The sequence below is a fragment of the Anopheles ziemanni genome, chromosome 3, assembly GCF_943734765.1.
Source record: "Anopheles ziemanni chromosome 3, idAnoZiCoDA_A2_x.2, whole genome shotgun sequence".
NCBI classification, from domain to species: Eukaryota; Metazoa; Arthropoda; class Insecta; order Diptera; family Culicidae; genus Anopheles; species Anopheles ziemanni.
Window position 1 is genome coordinate 76,355,629 of NC_080706.1, and position 20,193 is coordinate 76,375,821.

Sequence of the window (20,193 nt, forward strand, 5' to 3'; positions counted from 1 at the left end):
GAAGAATAGTTCTGGACGACTGCCTGATACTGTCGTGATTTCATGTTTTCCAATAATAAGTATAACGAAAAGAAACCTAGGTACAATGCAATATATTCCACCGTTATTGTTTGTTTTACGTGTTACGTATGCAAAAGAATAACATAACGAACTAATAGAAAGATACAACAAAGTTGTATAAAAACAAAGCTTCATAAGTTCTATTGTTATTCTGAAGCTCATATGTTTTTAAACAGCTTGGTATAGCACGCTTTATGTTGCTGTATAGAAGTGCAAGAATTTCTTAAAGTTCTATGTTTGATGAAGCTTGGGCTGTGTTTACATTCTTATTTCTTAAAACGAGGTGCCCCCCGCAATGTGAAACAAGATTTACAACCGTTACCAGTGATTATCATCGTTGTTGCTCATGCGCCCCGTGTTTTCTTCTAGTCATTCAATTTCGATTCGATGAGTGTTGATTAGTTCACGTTTTAACATATTTAAATTTCTCAACGTTAAAAAAGGAACAACATTTATCAAAGTAATCCAGATACCTATCTTTCTTCCACTTTTCAGCATGATATATGCCTCTCACCCAAGTATAAAATACATTTTTAGGGTTTTTACAAATTTTACTACTTTAAAAGATACTACTAAGGCTAAAGTTGAGCGATCCTACTCTTGAAAATATTTGATCAGTTCGTTTAAATCGGATCGAGAAAAGTAAGAGAAGTATTTTCTTGGTTGGTCTGCCAGGTACGTTCGTAGGCAAGGTGCGTCACTCGGCAGTGTATACTCCAAAATCCTATACCGTCGTAAAACATCATGCGCCTCCTTCATCGATAGGCGCACGCACGGGCTATACTCCGGGAACCCTGTGTCAAGTGTAACGACATCGTCGTTGGTTTATTCTGATCCAGTTAGGTGGATATACCTATCGCGACGAACGTAGCCGATTGATCGTAGAGCATGCTCAATTTCCCTGCTGCTCGTGCCCCACTTGCGTTTACTCCATGATCGCGATTCGTTCAGTTTCACTGCACTCCCAACTCCGGCCTCCATGGTGTTTTATTTTTCGCTTCTTTCGAACACAATCGTTGTGGAAGTTGTGCCCGCTATCCAGTGGAAGCACAGAGAGACAGAGAGATTGAGATAGAGAGAGAGAGAGAGATGTCATAGAATACCGGGGGGAGAAGAAAGTGTTGAGCAGTATAGTAGGAAGGATGGAAATGGTGGAGGCAACCGTGGGCAGCTGATGAATGCTGGGAGCACAATACAATTGACAACAATCTCCAATATGCCGATCGTCACTCGGATACGTTTGTGACCGCTCTGGGAAGGTCCCCCGCGGCGGGGGATGTTCGTCGCTGGTCAGTGCTGTGTGCTTAGGTGTGTGTGTGAATTTCGATTCCGTTGAGTATATACACACTAACGGTGACCGGGGTTCCGAAATCTCTTCTCGCAAGCCACCACTGGTGCCCAAAGGCGACTTGCGGCCATTGCGCCGTGTGTCCCTGGCCAACGGTGTATGGGGGTGTTGTTTCCTACACAGCCATACACACTTGTGTCGTCCATTCTCGCTTCCCCAGGGCACGGGCATCGGAAGCCCTCCGTTCGGACGCAGAGTTTTCGCAGCCGGTCTATACATAAGCGCCAAACGGTTTCACTGCTTCAGTTGGAATTTGACTGTGATTTAATCAACATGGACGAATCGGACTACTGGGGACTGGCGCGTAGCAATGGTGTGTTTGATACCGGAGATACCACTCTCGTTATTTTTTTTTTCTTCGTTTTGTCCCATTTTATTTATAGCTTAATTTAAAAATCATCCAAAATTCCTATCGATTCGTCCAGTAACTTTTCGAAAGTGTTGTGAATCGTTTCCTTATTCCTCTAGTTAAATGTTGGCGGTATAATTTTCGGTGCTTTTTCAATTGATGAATAATTAGTGTGTTCCTTTTACCCTTAGAGGCAATTTTTGTGAGGTTATAGTATTCCTAAGTAATTCGAAATTGCAGTGTGCTAAGAGGTGTTGGGTAGGAATCACATTTTGCCAAATATAACGGTCTTGTAAAAATGGTGTGATGCGCAATCAATTTCGAAACAGAAGGAATCAAAATTGAAACCCGGCTAGAGTTTGTAGCTGAAGCATGCCCCGGCGGACCAGCAAAGTGTTGCACCGAGAACCTGCCGGATACCGTAACCGAAGTTATCCTCCTGCCCGTTGAAGCGTGAAACCGTGGACGGATAAGAGGCATTATGGATAATCATAGAGAAGAATATGGCACTTAATTTAAGAAAATGGGAAGATTGAAGAATAAAGTGGCCACAACCGGCGGCTCCCTAACCCTCCACGTCGTTCCCCCTTCCCACCCCGACCGTTCCCTCGTGGGTCCCATCTCCTCGCTGTGTGGTTGTGTGTGGAGTCGCGCGCAGTGAATCGCAGAGGATGCTCCGGCTCTGGCCGGGACGAGACGTTTCTTTTTCTCTTTCCTTGGGTATATTTGATCTTCATCCATCCGTCCATCGTGGTCGCGTGTTTGTGTGAAACTGTTGTCCATTTGCGGATGTTCGTCAAATATCGTGCACCAAAGAGGAATGAACTGCGTACGGATGACCGATCGCTCGCACTGGATCGTAATAAATATTTCGTGTTCTGGTGGAAAGGACAATAAAAGGACTGCTTCGATTCGATGGACCAGCTTAGATGTGTGTGGACTAGTGAACAGGAAGTGAGCAGGAAGAAATGTGGGTTTTAAGAAAAGTAATGTAACACGCTTCCTTAGATAAACTTACGGAATGAATTTTTTTTAAACAATTGTGGATTGGTATTGTGTTATATCAATACCGCACACGCACCGGAGTCTAAACTCATTCGACCTTATCAGACAATCGTTCATTCAGTCCGTTCACGCGTTCATCCCACTTCCTATCGCGATCGTCCATTCAAAACGATCATACGCTCCGTTTGCTTGGGTTTGTGCGATCGGATGCCCGCGAAAGTGCACACTTGAAGCGAGTTTGCGCGTCAGGAATCGATCTTCGAACGTTCCATTCGTGTTCGTCCTCTCGTCGCGAGCTGAACGGTGGTTGTTCGTGGAGAAGTCGGTATGCATTTCGCGTGAAGGAAAAAAACGCTAAAATAACCACGGGAACAGCCCGAAAGGCAGAAGATATGGAGTGTTAAACGAAGTGGTGATGCTTTACTGAGGAGTGTGTTTGAGCCAGTGACAATCTGGATTGATCGTTACAGCGAGAGGTAAACACCGGAGATCCGTTACCATTGGGAGGAGTTGATCGACAATCAGTGTTTGAGGTGGTTTTTGTATGTTTGTTTGTGTTTGCGTGAGGTGATAAGAGGTACAGCTCATTCGTGTAGATTAAAAAAAAGGTCAACAAATCGAAAATGGCCGTTGCAATCGCTCATCTCGGCCACCGGTCTGTAACGTTTTTGTGTGGCTCGAAGGCTGGCTGTATCTTATATAAAACTTCCTATACGTTATAAATGTCTATTAGTTCGATACTCATAGTGAATATTTAAAAATAGCCTTTTTTATCCACTGTTTATCTTCCTTTATTCGTAAGTTACTTGATGGGCACTGCCATACAGTATGTTTCCAAACTCAACAAGATACACGCACCAACACTAGTAAATTCCATCGCTTCGAGCGCCCGACCGGCCACGAGTGCCTTCTCGACTCGAAGGCCCGAGTCGGTAGTTTCATTTGATAAATAATGCTCCACAATTTCTTCACAATAAGATTCAATTAATTTCGTTAAACATCTTCCAGAGGGCACTTACCAAGGGGGTGCAAAACCGGGTCGTCCAAAAGGGGGGAGGGTTGGACGAAGGGAAGGCGAATGCTGAGGGTGGGTAGTGTACGCAGCTAGAATTGTTGTTGCCGCGCTTCCTCCGGCTGATCGGACCGATGGTGTTCCAACTCGTACCGGTGCTAACTGGTCACTTGAATGGAACACGGATCTCCTGACCTGGCGCTGTTTGCTGGTTCGTTATGATTGCTTGGCTTTTCGTTCTGTCTCTTCTTTTTTCTGTGTGATCTTCCGAACGCACAGTCAATTTGGAATATGTAGCGTCGAATCAAAGGTCGAAGATCGATGGAAGCAATGACTCTTTTTTCGATAAATTTGTTTCCAATTTTGTTTTTCAACTTTTCAAAGTTAGTTTTTCACAATGTCATAATGAATGTTAAAACACGTGGTTACGTGGAGGCGCCTGGTGCTTTGTGAGGTATTATTTGTGTTGGAATGTGAACTGAACCTGCTGAGTGAATTTGTGTCATTTCTGTTTTGTTGTTTTTAATTCTCAAACAGCTGCAGTATTTACTTCCGGTAAAAAAACGTACGTGTACAGAAAGTTGCAATGCAAAACAAAACGGAACGTTTATGTGTACGACCTTATCCCTGTGTGTGACAACGCGATGACAGCTACCGCCAATCAGCAGCGTGTAAGCGCCATTGGAACACAAAGCTATCGACATATCGGCCGAACCATGGCCATTTGGTGTCCATTTTCTTCCCCATTTTTCCACCTCAAACTTCCGTTCGGCCATGCCATCCCGCTCTCTCGACGATAGAATGTCAATCAACACTCGAGCGTGGCGAGAAGGAAACAAAACGTTCCACCAGTTGCACCTCCCCTCCCCCTTGGGGGGCTTCCAACACTGACAATTAGCATTCAATAATCTGCTGATTGACCCGACCCGATTAGAGAGTGGAGGCGGCTACCGCCAGCTGCCATCATGGGGGTTGTTTGTAGTGATCAACTGATCGCACGCTGCCGCTTCCGAGAGGGCTCGAAGGGAGGGACTGGGGATGGTGAAGAAGCGTATGCATCGTGGGCGCACGGTATAATTACTGCATACGTCCCTCGTGCTGCTTGTGGTGTTCATCTTCGATCGTTGCGAATCGATAGGGGAACGCGGCCCTTCAACACCAAGACAGAGTGAGGGTAATTTTGCACTGGTGTGTGAAAAGTTCCCACGATCGCCATCGACTTGATCGACTTCGGGGTCGTTCGAGTGGTGGTTTGCGAAACTCCGATCGCGATTAACGCTGTGTTAGTTGATGGGGGGTGTGCTCTAGCTTTATTTCGATTGTGGCATGCAGCGACGCACTGGTGGACATCGATGACGATATTGTTCGTCATTCGTGAGGCTATTTTGTTTGCCGGTGTGGTCTTGATGTTTATGATATTTTTACTATGAACTACTCCACCGAAAATTTCGACATATTCACAACATATTCTTTTACCTTTTTTTTGTCTTTTAGTCCTGTTGCCAAGGGGGTTACAATTTCAACAATTTTTACAATTCTTTTACAATTTCTCTGTGTAAGGCTTGTAGTATTGGAATTTAATTGGACTGCTTTTGGATAGTAAAAAAATGTTTTTGGTTATTTTGAACCATACTTGTGAGGATTTTTTTCAGATGTGCTGCATGGCTGCTGTGACTGTGTCATGTTGCTTAAGAGCTTATTTATAAAGTGCTATTAAGTTACACAATTTTAAAGTAACAAAACCCTTGTTTCAAATTATGTTCAGTGCAATTTATATCCTTGTTTTGATATTATTTACTCATCATCATAATTAAAGAATGAAATTAATGAAATGGTAACTACCCAAGAGGATTTAAAACAAAATCTGTTTTATCAACAGGTTTTTTTAATTATCAGATTTTTATCTTTTTTTGTATTTCATATAATAATGAAGAACGTTAACGTGACCGAACATACGACAATGCGTAAATTTACTCTATAAGAAAATATAAAATGCTAGCTTCATTTTAAATTAGATAAGATATTTGAGTACATACAGAGAATGTAAAAAATATGCATAATCCAATTAATTGAAAAATAATTGGTCTAAAGTTTAAAGTAAGATAAATTGATCATCGTTTGTTGTGAAACATTATAGTTTATAAAATTCGTACAAGCATTTTTATTTAATTGACATCTTTTGGGACAATTGGTTTGGGTAATAAAAATGTTCACTTACATTTGGCGACCGTAGCTACGCGTTTATGCTTTGACACGTGGCGTTTGCCGTGTGTGTATGTGTATTTGTCTCTTCATTTTCTCCTCTGCTCATTCGGCTGGGCTGCAGCGGGATGTTGCAGATCAATCAACTGATTAAGCAACAACGGCCTCACATCGGGGCACGATCATTTTATCTGGTGCTTTTTTCCTCACTATGCACGCGGTGCTCGGACAATGGCCGATGCCATCTGAGCCGGAGTTCTGTAATTTATCTACTGTCGTCTACGTGAGAGGTTAGTGTTTTTATCAAGTAAAATTTACCTATTCGCTCCATTACAATGTTGCAGCTACCGGTATGGTTTCCCTGCAACATAGTTGTCACGATGTTTCCTGCATAATTTTAAAATTTTAGCTTTTCCGCGATTGCAATAAGTTGACGGGGAGATAATGCTTATCACATGATGAAGGATGTTACGCGATAAAAAAGAAATGTGATCATCTCATGAATTATTCCCGAGTGACGTTGTGATGTTGAGCTATCTTGTGTTTATTTTACTTAGTTTTATGTTCGTACATGGGCTTGCTTAATGGTTTCTATAAAAGAAACTCTAAATTGATCATATAAACAAAAGGAGTTTGTTTATAGCTCTTTCATCGTTTACTATTTTAAACTGTAATATTTTTTTCCCCGGAACCAACAAACCACCACGCAAATCTCGTATCTGCCCGATACTTGTTTGTACCAACGGGCGATACAATAACAACGCAACCGAGTTTGTCAACAAAACGCACCCCTTTTTGTTGACCCTTGGTCGTAAATACTCCACCCCGTATGCGGGCAGCGTAACGCACGAAGGAAAATGCAAAAAAAAACGAAGTTTACATTTTAGCGTGGCGCCCAGTTTACCGAATTGGATTGATTGGATCGGTGTAATACGATCTGCGTGTCACAGTGGTGCACGCATGAATGCTCCACGCAGGCGATTTGAGGGATAAGGTCGTTGATCGTTGTGGACGACAACCTCCTCCATGAGGCAGAAAACAATGGCAAACAGCTACAAGCCACTCCAGTTGATTTAACGAACAATTTAGATAAGCCTGGTGGAAACCGGTTCCAGTTAAGGCGTGGCTAGAAACTAGGATTTGCAGCAGTGATCCCCATAAAACTCAAAATAATATAATAAAGATACCATTTTCACCTCCTGCGATAATTTTACTTGGGTATGGGATTTCTTTTGATTTATGGGCACTCAAATTTCACTATGTGTTTCGGAACAATTGACACATTCAGCCTCAGCACGGACTTTACGATCGAATTAATCCAATCGAATCGAAATCAGTCAATTTTCATATATTTTTAAATAAGAGAAACCATAAAAGGAAATGGTTGTATGATATCACCCCATAGACATCTTAGCTTAAAAGATGGCGGAGATACTTTCAACCGCACGATGCGTGCAATGTATGATAACGTGTTGGCAACATCTACGCAAAGATTTATTTTGCTTTACGCAATCCGACCCCAGGTCTGTACAGTATAGTAAATCCGGGGGAGATATTCTGTTCTTTGATGCGACAAAGTAGATTTTCACCTAAAGCAAACAGTGAACCGGAAGGCACTGATCATCGCGGTACTATCTTATATTCCACTTTCATAATGATGGCATTGGGTTTGATTTATGGAGCAAACATTTCCTACGGGAATAAATAACGATGGAATTTGAAATGGCTAAGAGTTGGTCAAATACAGATTTATAGCCCATTGTTTACCTTACCCGTGCTAATTGCTGGTTTGGCAATGTGGCAACAAGTGGGCAGTGTAGTTGTAAATATGTAATTTTAAGAAGATATTTCCATCCAAATACGATGGTTTGAATAGTTTGAACCATTGACAAAGATAGATTGCAATTTTCATTCCAAATGTCAACACATCCTGCATACAATTTGCAAATGACACGGTTGGATTTTCATCTTCCAATCAATTAAAAAATAATTACACAAAAAAAGAGCAACAAGTATAGCCTAGAAGTAGATTCATGAATCAACTGCAATTCATTCGTTACTGCAAGCTTTTCTAGACGAGACGTGGTCTGGTATTTCATTTCTTAATCTCTAGACATTCGACGAAATCCGGAATTTCGCGGAATCCGATCAAACGGGCAGCCTTTGAACTTTGCTTCATAGTTTCACAATACCAAAGGCACATTGTGAGAGTTTTCGCACATTCCACAACTTGTGCGCGGGTGGCCACTGAGTGTGTGACGTTGAAGATCGCCTATCGCAGCAGTTTGCGTCGAACCGCAAAGTTCGTGATGGAGTTAATTAACAGGCGGTGGCAGAGGCTTCCAAGGGTGTGGCGCTACCGTTAATGGGTTCGAAAATTAAGTGATGTGACGAAGACGGTACAAGATCGGTTCACGGAGTGGAAAGGAAGCTGCAAAACGATTGCTATTTGTTTCAATTAGACAGAAGAGTTCGCTGTGCACGACGTTCGGGATCGGTGTGTACGACCTTTTCGGACCGTCGTCTGTAGTGACGTAGGTCTCAGGCAGCAGGCAACGTCTATAGCTCTCCGGACCCCCGAGACCGCGCGCTATCAGTGGAGTGGCCGATTCTAATTAAATCACTTACCTACCATTCCGTCCTACGCGGGTGTGTTTTACCAGCACTAAATGGCTAAATGGCGAGGGCACGACGAATTCTGGAAGACCCTTTCGATTGCGAGTGTGGGTACACTGTTTCGTGTGCATGGTCCGGAGTGGCGCCGGAAGTGTTATTGTCGAGATCAAACGAAACAATTCCTCTCGCTTGATTCGAGATGCAAGCCGATAACTTATCTGCCGACAGTCGTAATTACTGGAACACGCTTTACGCATGCAAAGTGATGTTGTGCTTTAGGGCGGGGGGGAATTGGATCAACGGTTTAAAACAGCGCCTTCCCCCGCAGCGCTAAACTATCCATTTACCTTGTACCGACCATTCCTTAAAGCCAAGCCTCCATCTATTTGCTTGCTCTTCCTAGGGATGAACTGCACACAACCCGCCATCGATGACTTCCCACGGGACCTGTTCACCGAGGAGCAGCGCCAGAATGGGGCAGTAGTGTTACATGCAATCGCTAGTTTATATTTATTTGTAGCTTTGGCCGTAGTTTGTGATAAGTATTTTGTACCTGCTGTGGAGAAAATATGTCAAGGTAAGTCGCGCACGTGAGGAGATAAGTTTGCTAAACCGAGGAAGCAAGTATTTACGGGTACATTACATGCAGATGGTAAGAACTTGACCCAAAGTATCAACCTGTAGGTTGTACTCCTCAGATATAATGTTTGGGTGAATATTCTGAAGTCAAATTTGTTCATTTTGGTAGATTTGATTTTGGATAAAATAAATTCGGATATACTAATTTTATGGTAATGAAGAGAGTGTAATCTCTTAGAAACAATTGACATATTTCATCTAACCCAGTTTGATTTCTGATTTCTTATCTGAGCTACGTAATTTGTCAAAACTTGTGAAATGTTACTAAAGGCATGTACTTTTATTCAAATCTAATCCAACGCCAATCTCATCCAATTTGAAGCTATTAGTCCCTTATATTGGATACAAGCTGTTTAATAGATGGTTTTAGATGATCAGGGTGACGGTTTTTAATTAAAAGTAGAATAGCTGGACATTAGGCTCGTAAATCGCTAACTCTTCCTTGTCATCCCCAAACAGCGCTAAATATGTCCAACGATGTTGCGGGTGCCACGTTCATGGCGGCGGCCACCTCCGCGCCGGAGCTGTTCGTCAACGTGATAGGCACGTTCATCACGGAGGGTGACATCGGCGTCGGTACCATCGTGGGCTCGGCCGTCTTCAATATCCTGGCGGTGGCCGCCTGCTGTGGAATCGGTGCTGGAATGGTATGTAGGACGGGGGAAGGGGGGAACTCATGTTGGTCTTATCTTTGTTTCGGTCCTCCTTCCAGGTGGTGCCGCTCGATTGGTGGCCCCTGACGAGGGACTGCCTGGCGTATGGTATAACGGTCGCTATTCTGATCTGCATTATCCATGACGAGCGGGTCGAATGGTACGAGGCGCTCATCCTAGTGCTGCTCTACATCGTCTACATTGCTGTAATGTACTACGACAAGTCGTTCCAAAAGTGTGCTAGAGGTAGGTTAAACTATATCAACTGCAACGATGTGTTACTTTCCACCTTATCCTTTTTCAAAAGCTAAATATTTGATGTACTAAAGTTGAAAAGCAAATTTTGCATCACGAATAGTTTGTCTACCATAAAATCTTAGTGCAAACAAACTGTCGCTTTTTTAGTACAAAATTATAGCATCTCTCAGAGGACACTCTGCTTCGTTTCCATGGTGATGGCCACTCTGATTGTTAATTAATCAATGCACAAATGGTTTCTTTTCGATTCCACTATGGCTCGCACTACATTATCCGCTTCCTCGGGGACACAAACGCAAGGTGGTTTGAAGCACGCCCGAAAACGAAGATCGCACGATACCTCCAGCAGCCTCAAGTCGGAATCCAACCGGACACCAGGTAGATTGTAGAAGAAGAAAAGCGCTTTCCTTGCACCCTTTTATTTATCCATTCTTTTTGTTATCCAAGTGGCGCCTTGTTTGAATTCTAATATTACTTTTCTTTCCTGTTTCTTTCTGTTGAATTGCCTTCCTGCTCTGGCTCGATGGTTTGTTGTTTTACAACCGTTTTTTTTACTGTTGCTGTTCCGATTGACATCTTGGAACTTGAAACTCCCGCCGCCTTTTGGAACAACACGAAACACAACGAACCAATCAATTTAGAAGCAATTGAGGCGCACACACCGCTGCGCATCGGACACTTCCAGCAGAACGGCAACTTGAAGAATGTGGCCCACATCGATGCACCGTCGGTCGGCGGTGGGGAATTGACGTCATCGCCGACGGTGGACGTGGAGATGCAAATTAAGCCATCGAGCGAATTGCCACCAGCGAGCGCCGGCGAGTCGAGGGAGACGGATGTCGGTGCGTCCATCGATCGGCCGGCCGGTGGCAATGGGGCGGCCGACGAGAGTGTCCCCGAGCGCCCCCCGCCACCACCCAGTCCGGTAACGCCGCCAGCGCGCGAAGAAAACGGACCGCGGCCAACGAATGGCAAGGAGAAGAGCCGCAACGGAGCAGCGAACGCGGGTGAGGTGGAGGTGGAAAATGGAACTGGAAACGCCGGGCCGGCGGCGGAGGCGGTTGTTCGCGCGCTCGAAGCCGGTACGGGAGTCGATGGAACGGGAAGCGGGAACGACGGTCCTCAGGAGGATGATGACGGGGCGGAGGACGATGAGGACGAGTTCAAGCTGCTGAAGTATCCGCTCGGTAAGAGCGCGTTCCGGCAGTTCTCGTGGATTATCACGTGGCCAATCCATCTGCTGTTCATGTTCACCATACCTAATTGTGAGAAGCCCCGGTTCCGGAATTGGTTTCCGCTCACGTTCATCATGTGTATCGTGTGGATCGGTTCGCTGTCGTACGTCGTTGCCTGGATGATCACGATCATAGGTAAGATGCTGGAATGATAAAGGGAAGAGCTCCTATTTATTTGCTAAAACAACTCATGAGCAATAAGACGAACCCCCGACCGTGTGAGATCCACTTTCGACAGGCACCGAAAACCTTCGTATGTAAGGACTGATTAATCTAACTTATCCAGAGAGAATGGTATGGTTAAGTCAATACGACTATTCAAAATTTAAACCCTATACAAAAAGTAAGCGAAGGCTCCCGATCACGTCGATTTTTCGCGTTTTTCAATATGCTGTTTTGGTATGGGAGAAAGACGTCATTTGCTCTGAATTATCCCAAAAGTTTCACTCAAATAACGCATTAAAACACACATCTAAGCAAAGAATAGAAGAGTTGTAGACAGCAATCTATAAACATCAATTTGAACCATGTTTGGAGAAAGGCATTTCCGTGTAAATTGTTACAATTTTATAAGCAATCGTTTTTTAAAAGCACAATACACAATCAGGAAAGTGATTTAATTTCAAATATCAGAAAACAGATTGTTTGGAACAGAATTCTATAATTTTTTTTTGTAAAAAACCTTTTTTTTGTACTCTAAAGTGGTTTACCATATGTCATTAAAACTATGTCAACCGATTACACCACGTGGTGTCTTGTACTAAATCTTTGTGGACAGTTAATCAAATCATATGGTGTGGTGAAAAGTTTGGTTACGATATCAAAACATGTAGGTGATATAGGCGCAGTAAGCTGCCAACGCCTGGCGAAGTACCCAACATGAATACTTTTACACAGAAGAATCTTTTGTCATTCGAACTATTCCTATAAGAATTAACTAAATTCTTTACGTTTTGGAAAATGTAGGACCTAAGAATATGAAGAAGTCTTATCCAGAGGCAGAGATAGTGGTCATTAGTATGCCGACCCGTGGCAGCGATAAAACCTGCCCAAGCTACTCTACATTTAGCTCCATCAAATTGTCACGTTCGATCGGCGTGGTCGATAAGGAGAAGATATGCGACCCACGGGGCTTCTTTTACTAATCCTCCCCGTACGGGGTACATCTTTTTCCTCGTGCCCATCGTGCCTGTGTATGTGTGTGTGTGTGTGGTTAGAGAAAAGCGTGAGGGGTAAAGAGCTCGTCCATGGATGAATGAGTTTATCAGATAATGATGGGTTTCCTCCCGGTATCCCTTCCACTAATGAGCGTTTCGTTGGCCGTTTTTCTGCTCCACAGGTGACACGCTGAAGATACCGGACTCCGTAATGGGCATCACGTTTTTGGCGGCGGGAACCAGCGTGCCGGAAGCCGTCTCCAGTGTGATAGTGGCTAAGCAAGGTGGGTAACGGCGACGACTACCGCTGCTCCGATGGCGATTGATCAGTAACCTTTTCCTTTTTTCGACTAATTCGGCCCCCACAGGACACGGTTCGATGGGCATCAGCAACTCGATCGGGTCGAACACGTTCGATATTCTGCTCTGCCTTGGGCTGCCCTGGTTTATCAAGGCTGCCTTCTCCCCGATCGAACCGGGCCACCATTGGGTTGGCATCAACTCGGCCGGGTTGGAGTACTCGGCCATCTCGCTGCTGTCGACACTGCTGATGCTGTACATTGCGTTCTCGCTGAACAAGTTCAAGCTCGACCGGCGGGTTGGTAACGCCTGCCTGATCATGTATGCCGTGTTCCTCATCCTGGCCAGCCTGATCGAGCTGAATGTGTTCTTCCGCGTGAATCTACCAACCTGCGGGCGGTGAGCCGGCGTCGCTGTCGATGCTCGTGCACGAACGGAGCATTCCCTCTCTTTACATGTCGACCAAACGATCATGCACCTCAATGAAGAAACCTTTTACCGACGTTGTAGTAAAACAAACTAATCCTGATAGAACAGGAACAGTCAGAAAATCGCACCATCCGTAGGTTCTGTAATCTCCTCTTCTACTACTACAGATGTTGAGCCCTCAAAGAGCCAAAAGGATATGCCAAAGGCATAGTAAAATAGTCTGTTTTGATATTCGTAAAAGTAAACAGAACTCTAGCACCCTGTTCTGAAACGACACTGAATTTACATTCTCTACTCTGTAGCTCTCTAACGCACCGCAGAATCTCTATCGCTTACAGTACTGTTTTCTTTACCACTGCTTTTATGTACACACATTCCACTTTTATTTCGCGTTTTATTTGTGCCAAACGTTGGCTAGCCATGCGGTTTGCGCTAGAAATCGCCCTGGTTGAAAAAACGAGTCATTTGAACTTCATCATTTTGTTGTACGATAGAACAACTTAATCGAAGAGTCACCGTGACTGGCATCACTTGTTGTTAGTTGTTAGTGAGGTACGTTCGGAGAAATGATGCAGGAAAGAAAAAAAAACAAAGATATCTGTAAAACCTAGATGATAAACATAATAAATGAAAAATGTAAAAGAAAGCGATGCAGAGCATTCGTCTAGTTGTGCAACACAGGGCAAATTTAACGAATCATCATCCATCATGCCGAACCATCATTCCTTAACATAGAAAAACATAACATAATCAAAAACAAGTAATCAGTGCATGAAATAATGAGATCTTTAACAAATAATGAAGAAATGTGGCCTATGCTTGCTAGTGGAAATTCGTTTAGACTTTTCGAGTATAGAACTGTTTTCACTCTCTATCGACTTAGAATTTTACTTTTTACAAAAGCTCACACTTTCTTTGCTAAGATTAGCCCGATGGATACGGCAAGGTAAAGCACGCTGCTACTCGTGAAAACACAATTACTCAAGTCTATTGTGCTGTATTCTACAATGCTATTGTAAATACTGTTTCGTTTGTTAACCTGCCTTCGCTTGTTTCCATGTTGATAAACTTTAGAAAACGTTTGTAAAAGTAACGTATTTTACCGGCAAGCATAGTAAGAAAAAGTAGCCCTTTCCAAATATGTAACATAAATATTAATGTTTTCAAAATATATGTTATTTGCCTAAGGTAGTATGCCGGCTTTGGTTAATTCTAGTACCGATATCCCGTTGAAAGTATGTTACTTGAACCATTTTTCCGAGTACCATGTGCGATTATCTTAAATATCAATGTAGCAAACAAAGGCACGCGGTAGTTAAAAGGTGCCAGATCCTTAGTGCCAGAACCGGTTGTAACCACAATCGTTCCCGGATGCGGTTGATCGCGTGCACATGCTGAACCTATGAGATTTAGATACGCTGGAAACGGTGTGCGAGAGTGTGTGTTTCTGATTTCCCTTCTATTGCGCTAATCCTCGACACATCCAGTGTAAGGTATGATATGATGGCTAAGAGATGCCGTTCCTCGTGGACGTACCGTACATTTCGTGTGATAGCGTTTGGAGCGGCGTGATACATACACTTTCAGATGTTTGAGTGAGCGTTTGAAACTTGACCCAAATGCAACAAGAACAGAAATAAACTCGCAAACAAACAGGGATCGGCGTGATGCTAGGGATGCTGGGTTAAGTTGAGGTTCAATTAAAGATGTTGGGATGCATTATAACATGAAGATTGCATGCTCGGCCTTAGGAAATAGCTTGAGGACATCGTCTACAGGTAACAGGATCGTCTTAGGCATGAACTGGTGGTTAATCCAGTGCACCGTACTGATCACGCAGATGCAACTGCCATGTCACCAGAAGCTCGATCCCTCTTGGTTGCAATCTGGCAGCAGACGTCAACGGCACTTATCTCCCGGTGTTACAGCCGATCGTGTGTCACCCGGACACGGAAAACGGACCATTACAATGATCACTTGCATCGTACGGGTCTGTCTGTGCATGTGTGTACCTGCCGTTGATTTATGGTGATATATCCCGGCGGTCACCCTCACATTGCACTCGGTAAACATCGGTATGATTTTGTCCCCGGGGGAGATGGTTTCCTGCATCCGCATCTTCTCGACACAATACTATCTTCACTTTGTCTCTCTTTTTCTGTTATTGTTTTCTGTGTCTTTCCGCACCAAAGACATGTAAAGACACCATGTCATCGTGCCAAGATTGTATTCCCGAGGCAAAGTGTGCGATGGCGACATTGTATTGAGCAATTGGACTATATAAGCGCCTGGAGACGTGCAGATTGACTTTCTTTCCTCACCGCTTGGTGGTTAGGTGCAAGTGTCCTGCGTTCTTCCGTTCCGTTTGCGAGTGTGCTTTGTTAATCGAACAGACTATCGTGCTCTAAACCTGCTGCTGAAACAGTTCGTACTGGCTGGTGGGTTTCATTGTGACCCTTTGACTCGTATAGGATCTGTAGTGCTAGAGACACTTTTCACACGCTCAGGAACTAGCTGCTTCGGATAGAGCGGCCTTGTGTGAGATGGTAACACCTGGGACTAAAATCGTGCACGAAAGATCGTTCTGTGGTATTCGCAATCGAAGGGTACGACTGGCGTTTCTGCTGCGCGTCCTGTTTGTACTGTGCCTGGGCTCGGTGTATGTGCTCAATCTTGCCCTAGTTCCGGCGAGCAGTGATACCCGTGGTGCTCGAAGCAGAATCAATGATGGCGCACCACTTGCACGACGACTCTTAACGTTGCCTCAGAGCGAGGTGGAGTTACTGGATCTCGTTAACGGAACGCTAGTACCGGAGTTTACCACCGAGGTGCCAACGTACGAAACCACCCTTGTGCCGGAAGCTGTCGGTAACGGGACGAACGAAACTTCCGGTGAACCACCGCGGGAAGAGCGCAACTGCACACCGGCCGCCATCTTTGAGTTTCCGTCGGATGGGTTTACGCGCGAAGATCGACGCCACGGGTGGATAATAGTGCACCTTGTCATCGCCTGCTACTGCTTTTGGTTGCTAGCCATCGTGTGCGATGACTACTTTGTTCCGGCGATCGAGTTGATGTGCAAAAGTATGTGCCGCAATCGGCAGTCCATCGGCCATTTCGTTCGTTCATTATTATTCTCGCATTGTTCGCAGAGCTGCAGGTGAAAGAAGATGTCGCGGGCGCTACATTCATGGCGGCGGCCTCGTCCAGCCCGGAGCTGTTTATCAACTGCGTCGGAACGTTCGTTACCAAGGGTGATCTTGGTGTAGGTGCCGTCGTTGGTTCGGCCGTGTTCAACATTCTTGCCGTTCCGGCCGTCTGCGGTCTACTGGGTGGACAGGTAAGGAATTTGCAAATGTCCTCCAAGTGGAGACCTATTTTCACTTCACATTAAATACACTTATTTCTCGTTATGCAGGTTGTGCAGCTAAGATGGTGGCCTGTGACCCGCGATTCCATGATGTACGGGATCGCCGTGATCGGTTTGATCGGGGTCCTGTACGACGGACGTGTGATGTGGTACGAAGCCACGATCCTTGTGTCAGCATACGTGCTGTACATCGCTGGTACGTTCTTGACCATTCGAATGTTTACCTAATCCCTCAAATTTACTTTGCGCTAACCAAAATCAGATAAAGTAGACAATATTTCATGCGTTTCAATTTGAATAATCGAATCATGGACTCGAACGAGGGAGCCGTACCTTATCCTCACTCAGGAGTACTACTATAATCTTGTTTCTTCTATCTGAAGGGATGGGGTTTAGGGAAATGATAAAAAGCTGCTCTTATCTGACCCGCCACTGGTGTCTGTCGTACGAGCGAGCGGCAGAAATAATGTGAACCGCCGATAGAAACAGCTACAAGGAGTTGCCCGATGGTGATCTCAGAAATGGCGTCACAACTCAAAGTTCATCGGACATTATTTTCAAATCAGCGTTCATCGTAAGATTAGCTTTAAAATGCTCTGGTTGAAACAGAAGCACAACTCATTCCAAAGCTCAATGCCCTTACCCGGATCGTTCCCTCGGTCGGAGATGCTTATCTGCGTACCCCCGAAGTCCGGACTTCTGGCTCATCATCGTCGTACCAACTGCCTTAATCGGACCGTGAATGTACTTTTCTGTTTGCCTTAATTGCATCTATAAACTCGCTGCTCTCTCTGTGTATGTGCGTTTGGGCCTCATGATACCGGTGCAGTTCGCGCCCGATAAAAGCGCCCGCGGACGGCGGACACCGGTGAGTTCACCAGTGCAACAAAGTAGGCCATATGATGATGGATGAAGCCGGTTGGATAAATAGCCTAATCTTGTGCTAATGGCACACGGTCAGCTGTCAGGTTTTTGGGGGTGGACTGTTGCGAAGGCAATGAACTTGACACTGGCATTTAAGAGACAAAAGAACGGCCACCTGGACGTACATTTTATTGGTTTTTCTTCCGTCTTATTCCAAACAAAGTGTGTAAAGAGCAGCCAACTGAAGATTTCCACAACGTTGTTTGTCCGAATAGGTGGAAAGTTTTCCTGAACATGCCCGAATATTATCATCTGTAAACAATGATGGGCATGAGTCCCCATGAGTCGACTACGAATCGGATGACCATCACCTTGACGCACATTTTTCTAAAGAGATGCAGTAGGTTTGATAAGTCGATTTTGATGCCAAAGCATGTGCTTAGCGATACCAACAATCGTGTAACCATAGAAACTTAGGTTACAGATATTGGTCACACCAGAACACGTTTCACCTCTATATGACGAACAGCTTGGTGATGTTTGCATTCTAAAGCAAACTGTACCATTATTGTCTGGGTTTCAAAATAAATATTAATGTCATTATTGATAACGTTGTTCTATTGGGTCTTTTGCGCGAAGAAATGTAGACTGACGTACATAGATGGAAACATAAGCTTTGCTGTAAATGTTGGAGAACATCCCCTCTTGACTTTTTGAATAACAAAGGCAATACCTTGTATATTTTTACAACTTCATTAGTATTATGTCGATAATAATATTTTATCGTACAACTTCACTCTATGACACTAATCGCAAGACTGTTAAGTCCAAGTCGGACTGCTAGTGTTCCTAATTCCTCCTCCTTCCGTTTCCTATTTCCTTATCTTGTCTCTCGCTAATTCGCCTTATTTCGTATTTCGATCAGTACCGATTCACCTGCTTTGGAATTTTGAACTAGCTTGCGATCTTGGCTAATCTGTATATCGTTAAAGCGTACTACATTTCAATATTCCTCTTTCTTTCTTTTATCCTTAACTTAGCCTTATCTTTCTGTTACCCTATACTCGATCCATACACATTTGTTGTCTGAATATATTTACAGCAATGTACTGCAACGATACTATCAATCGTTTTATGTCGAAAACCTTCCGCCGGAAATCTTACATTCGCCCGTACACGGAAGTAACGGAAATCTCTCCCCTCCTGTCCAATGGAGGGAACGGAAAGTCCGCGGCCACCGGGGCCAAGAATGGTACCAACGCGCAGCATGCCTGCGATAGTGATGCAAGCGATGACAGCTTCGAGGAGTACGGTAAGTTGCGATATAGCCCTCGGAGATCTCTCCCACCAGCTCAGCTAGAACTTGCCCGTTAAAAGTTCGTATGCTTCTCTCGATGTTCTCCGAACCACCAGAACTCGCGACCTCACCGTGGAACCACCGGGATGACAGCCTGTTTCCATTCATCTGCCGCTGGCCAATCACCTTCATCCTGTGGACGACGATTCCGGACTGCCGGCGCTATCCTAAGCTGCGCCTGGTGACGTTCTTCGCGTGCATTTTCTGGATCGGCATTACGTCCTACTTTGTGGCGTTCCTCATAACCGTTGTTGGTAAGTTATACCACTGCTATAGTTGTACCACGCTTCCGAGAGATAATCGTCTTTTTTCGCTACTTCCAAGGTGACACTATTGACATTCCGGACTCGGTGATGGGCCTGACGTTCCTGGCGGCCGGTACCAGCGTCCCGGAGGCCGTTTCCAGCATTATCGTCACCAACCAGGGGCATGGTGAGATGGGCATCAGCAACTCTATCGGTTCGAATACCTTCGACATCCTGCTCTGCCTTGGGCTACCGTGGCTGATCAAGGCGCTCGCGTTTCCGGCGGTACCGGGCGAACAGTGGGTTTCGCTTAACTCGTCCGGGCTCACGTACGCGGCTATTGCCCTCCTATCAACACTGTGCGGTCTCTATCTGGCCTTCTGGTGCAATCGCTTCAAGCTCGACTGGAAGGTGGGCTTGACCTGCCTGTCGATGTACATTGGCTTTCTGACTATGTCCAGCTTGATTGAGCTGAACGTGTTCTTCCCAGTGAATCTTCCAACTTGTCCACACTGATAACGGCATAGAATGTAGTACATAGGGAGTCGCGTCCGACATCCCACTTGCATTAAGTTTACCGTTCCGATGCCATCCTTCCAGCAGTTTACATTATCATCCTAATATATATAGGATAATTTTGTTTGTTAAGATCGAGATTGAAAATATTATCGTAGAGTGGATAAATAAACCATGTTATGTTTAATTATGGTTACAAGAGTGGATAATATATCTATCCCTTATGGATGAGAATGGATAGTGTTTTGTTAATTCAACTGATTGATCCGAACATGCATCAAAACCCGTTTCGTTACCATTTTTTCTAGTTTTGTTTGTAACAATTCTTCTTTTTAACACTAGAATCCAAATAGCGGTCATTTAGACCAGGGGTCTCCAAACTACGACCCTCTCCTCCTTGGGTAAATGTGGCCTAACGCTACGGTTATTCCACCCAATGCGGCCCGCGTTAAAAAAAGTTTGGAGAACCCTGATTTAGACCACAACGCAATTCTCTATTTTACTATTTCAAAAATGGCTGAATATTGAAAAGAAAAAAAGGCTGCATTGAATTTTCATAGCTACAACTAAAAAAGAAA

At 44.5% G+C, this 20,193-nt stretch overlaps 2 protein-coding genes across 2 annotated transcripts; both read left to right on the plus strand.

Annotated features, from left to right (window-relative positions):
- Window positions 1-1,681: 1,681 nt before the first annotated feature.
- On the plus strand, window positions 1,682-13,237 carry LOC131287198 (sodium/potassium/calcium exchanger 4-like). Its single transcript, XM_058316228.1, has 8 exons — window positions 1,682-1,721; window positions 8,996-9,169; window positions 9,691-9,878; window positions 9,944-10,130; window positions 10,443-10,520; window positions 10,784-11,512; window positions 12,717-12,818; window positions 12,903-13,237. The coding sequence occupies exons 1-8, from the start codon at window positions 1,682-1,684 to the stop codon at window positions 13,235-13,237; spliced, it is 1,833 nt and encodes a 610-aa protein (XP_058172211.1).
- Window positions 13,238-15,806: 2,569 nt separating this feature from the next.
- Window positions 15,807-19,615, plus strand: LOC131287339 (sodium/potassium/calcium exchanger 3-like). Its single transcript, XM_058316379.1, has 6 exons — window positions 15,807-16,347; window positions 16,416-16,603; window positions 16,682-16,829; window positions 18,600-18,809; window positions 18,911-19,108; window positions 19,179-19,615. The coding sequence occupies exons 1-6, from the start codon at window positions 15,807-15,809 to the stop codon at window positions 19,613-19,615; spliced, it is 1,722 nt and encodes a 573-aa protein (XP_058172362.1).
- Window positions 19,616-20,193: the final 578 nt, after the last annotated feature.

What these genes read in the sequence shown, in the direction of transcription:
- LOC131287198 (XM_058316228.1), top strand. Translation starts at nt 1,682, where the DNA reads ATGGACGAATCGGACTACTGGGGACTGGCGCGTAGCAATG. An exon ending in GTTCCAAAAGTGTGCTAGAG is followed by an intron (nt 10,131 to 10,442) that starts GTAGGTTAAACT and finishes CACAAACGCAAG; the next exon opens with GTGGTTTGAAGCACGCCCGA. An exon ending in CTGGATGATCACGATCATAG is followed by an intron (nt 11,513 to 12,716) that starts GTAAGATGCTGG and finishes TCTGCTCCACAG; the next exon opens with GTGACACGCTGAAGATACCG.
- LOC131287339 (XM_058316379.1), top strand. Translation starts at nt 15,807, where the DNA reads ATGGTAACACCTGGGACTAAAATCGTGCACGAAAGATCGTTCTGTGGT. An exon ending in GATCGAGTTGATGTGCAAAA is followed by an intron (nt 16,348 to 16,415) that starts GTATGTGCCGCA and finishes CATTGTTCGCAG; the next exon opens with AGCTGCAGGTGAAAGAAGAT. An exon ending in ATACGTGCTGTACATCGCTG is followed by an intron (nt 16,830 to 18,599) that starts GTACGTTCTTGA and finishes ATATATTTACAG; the next exon opens with CAATGTACTGCAACGATACT.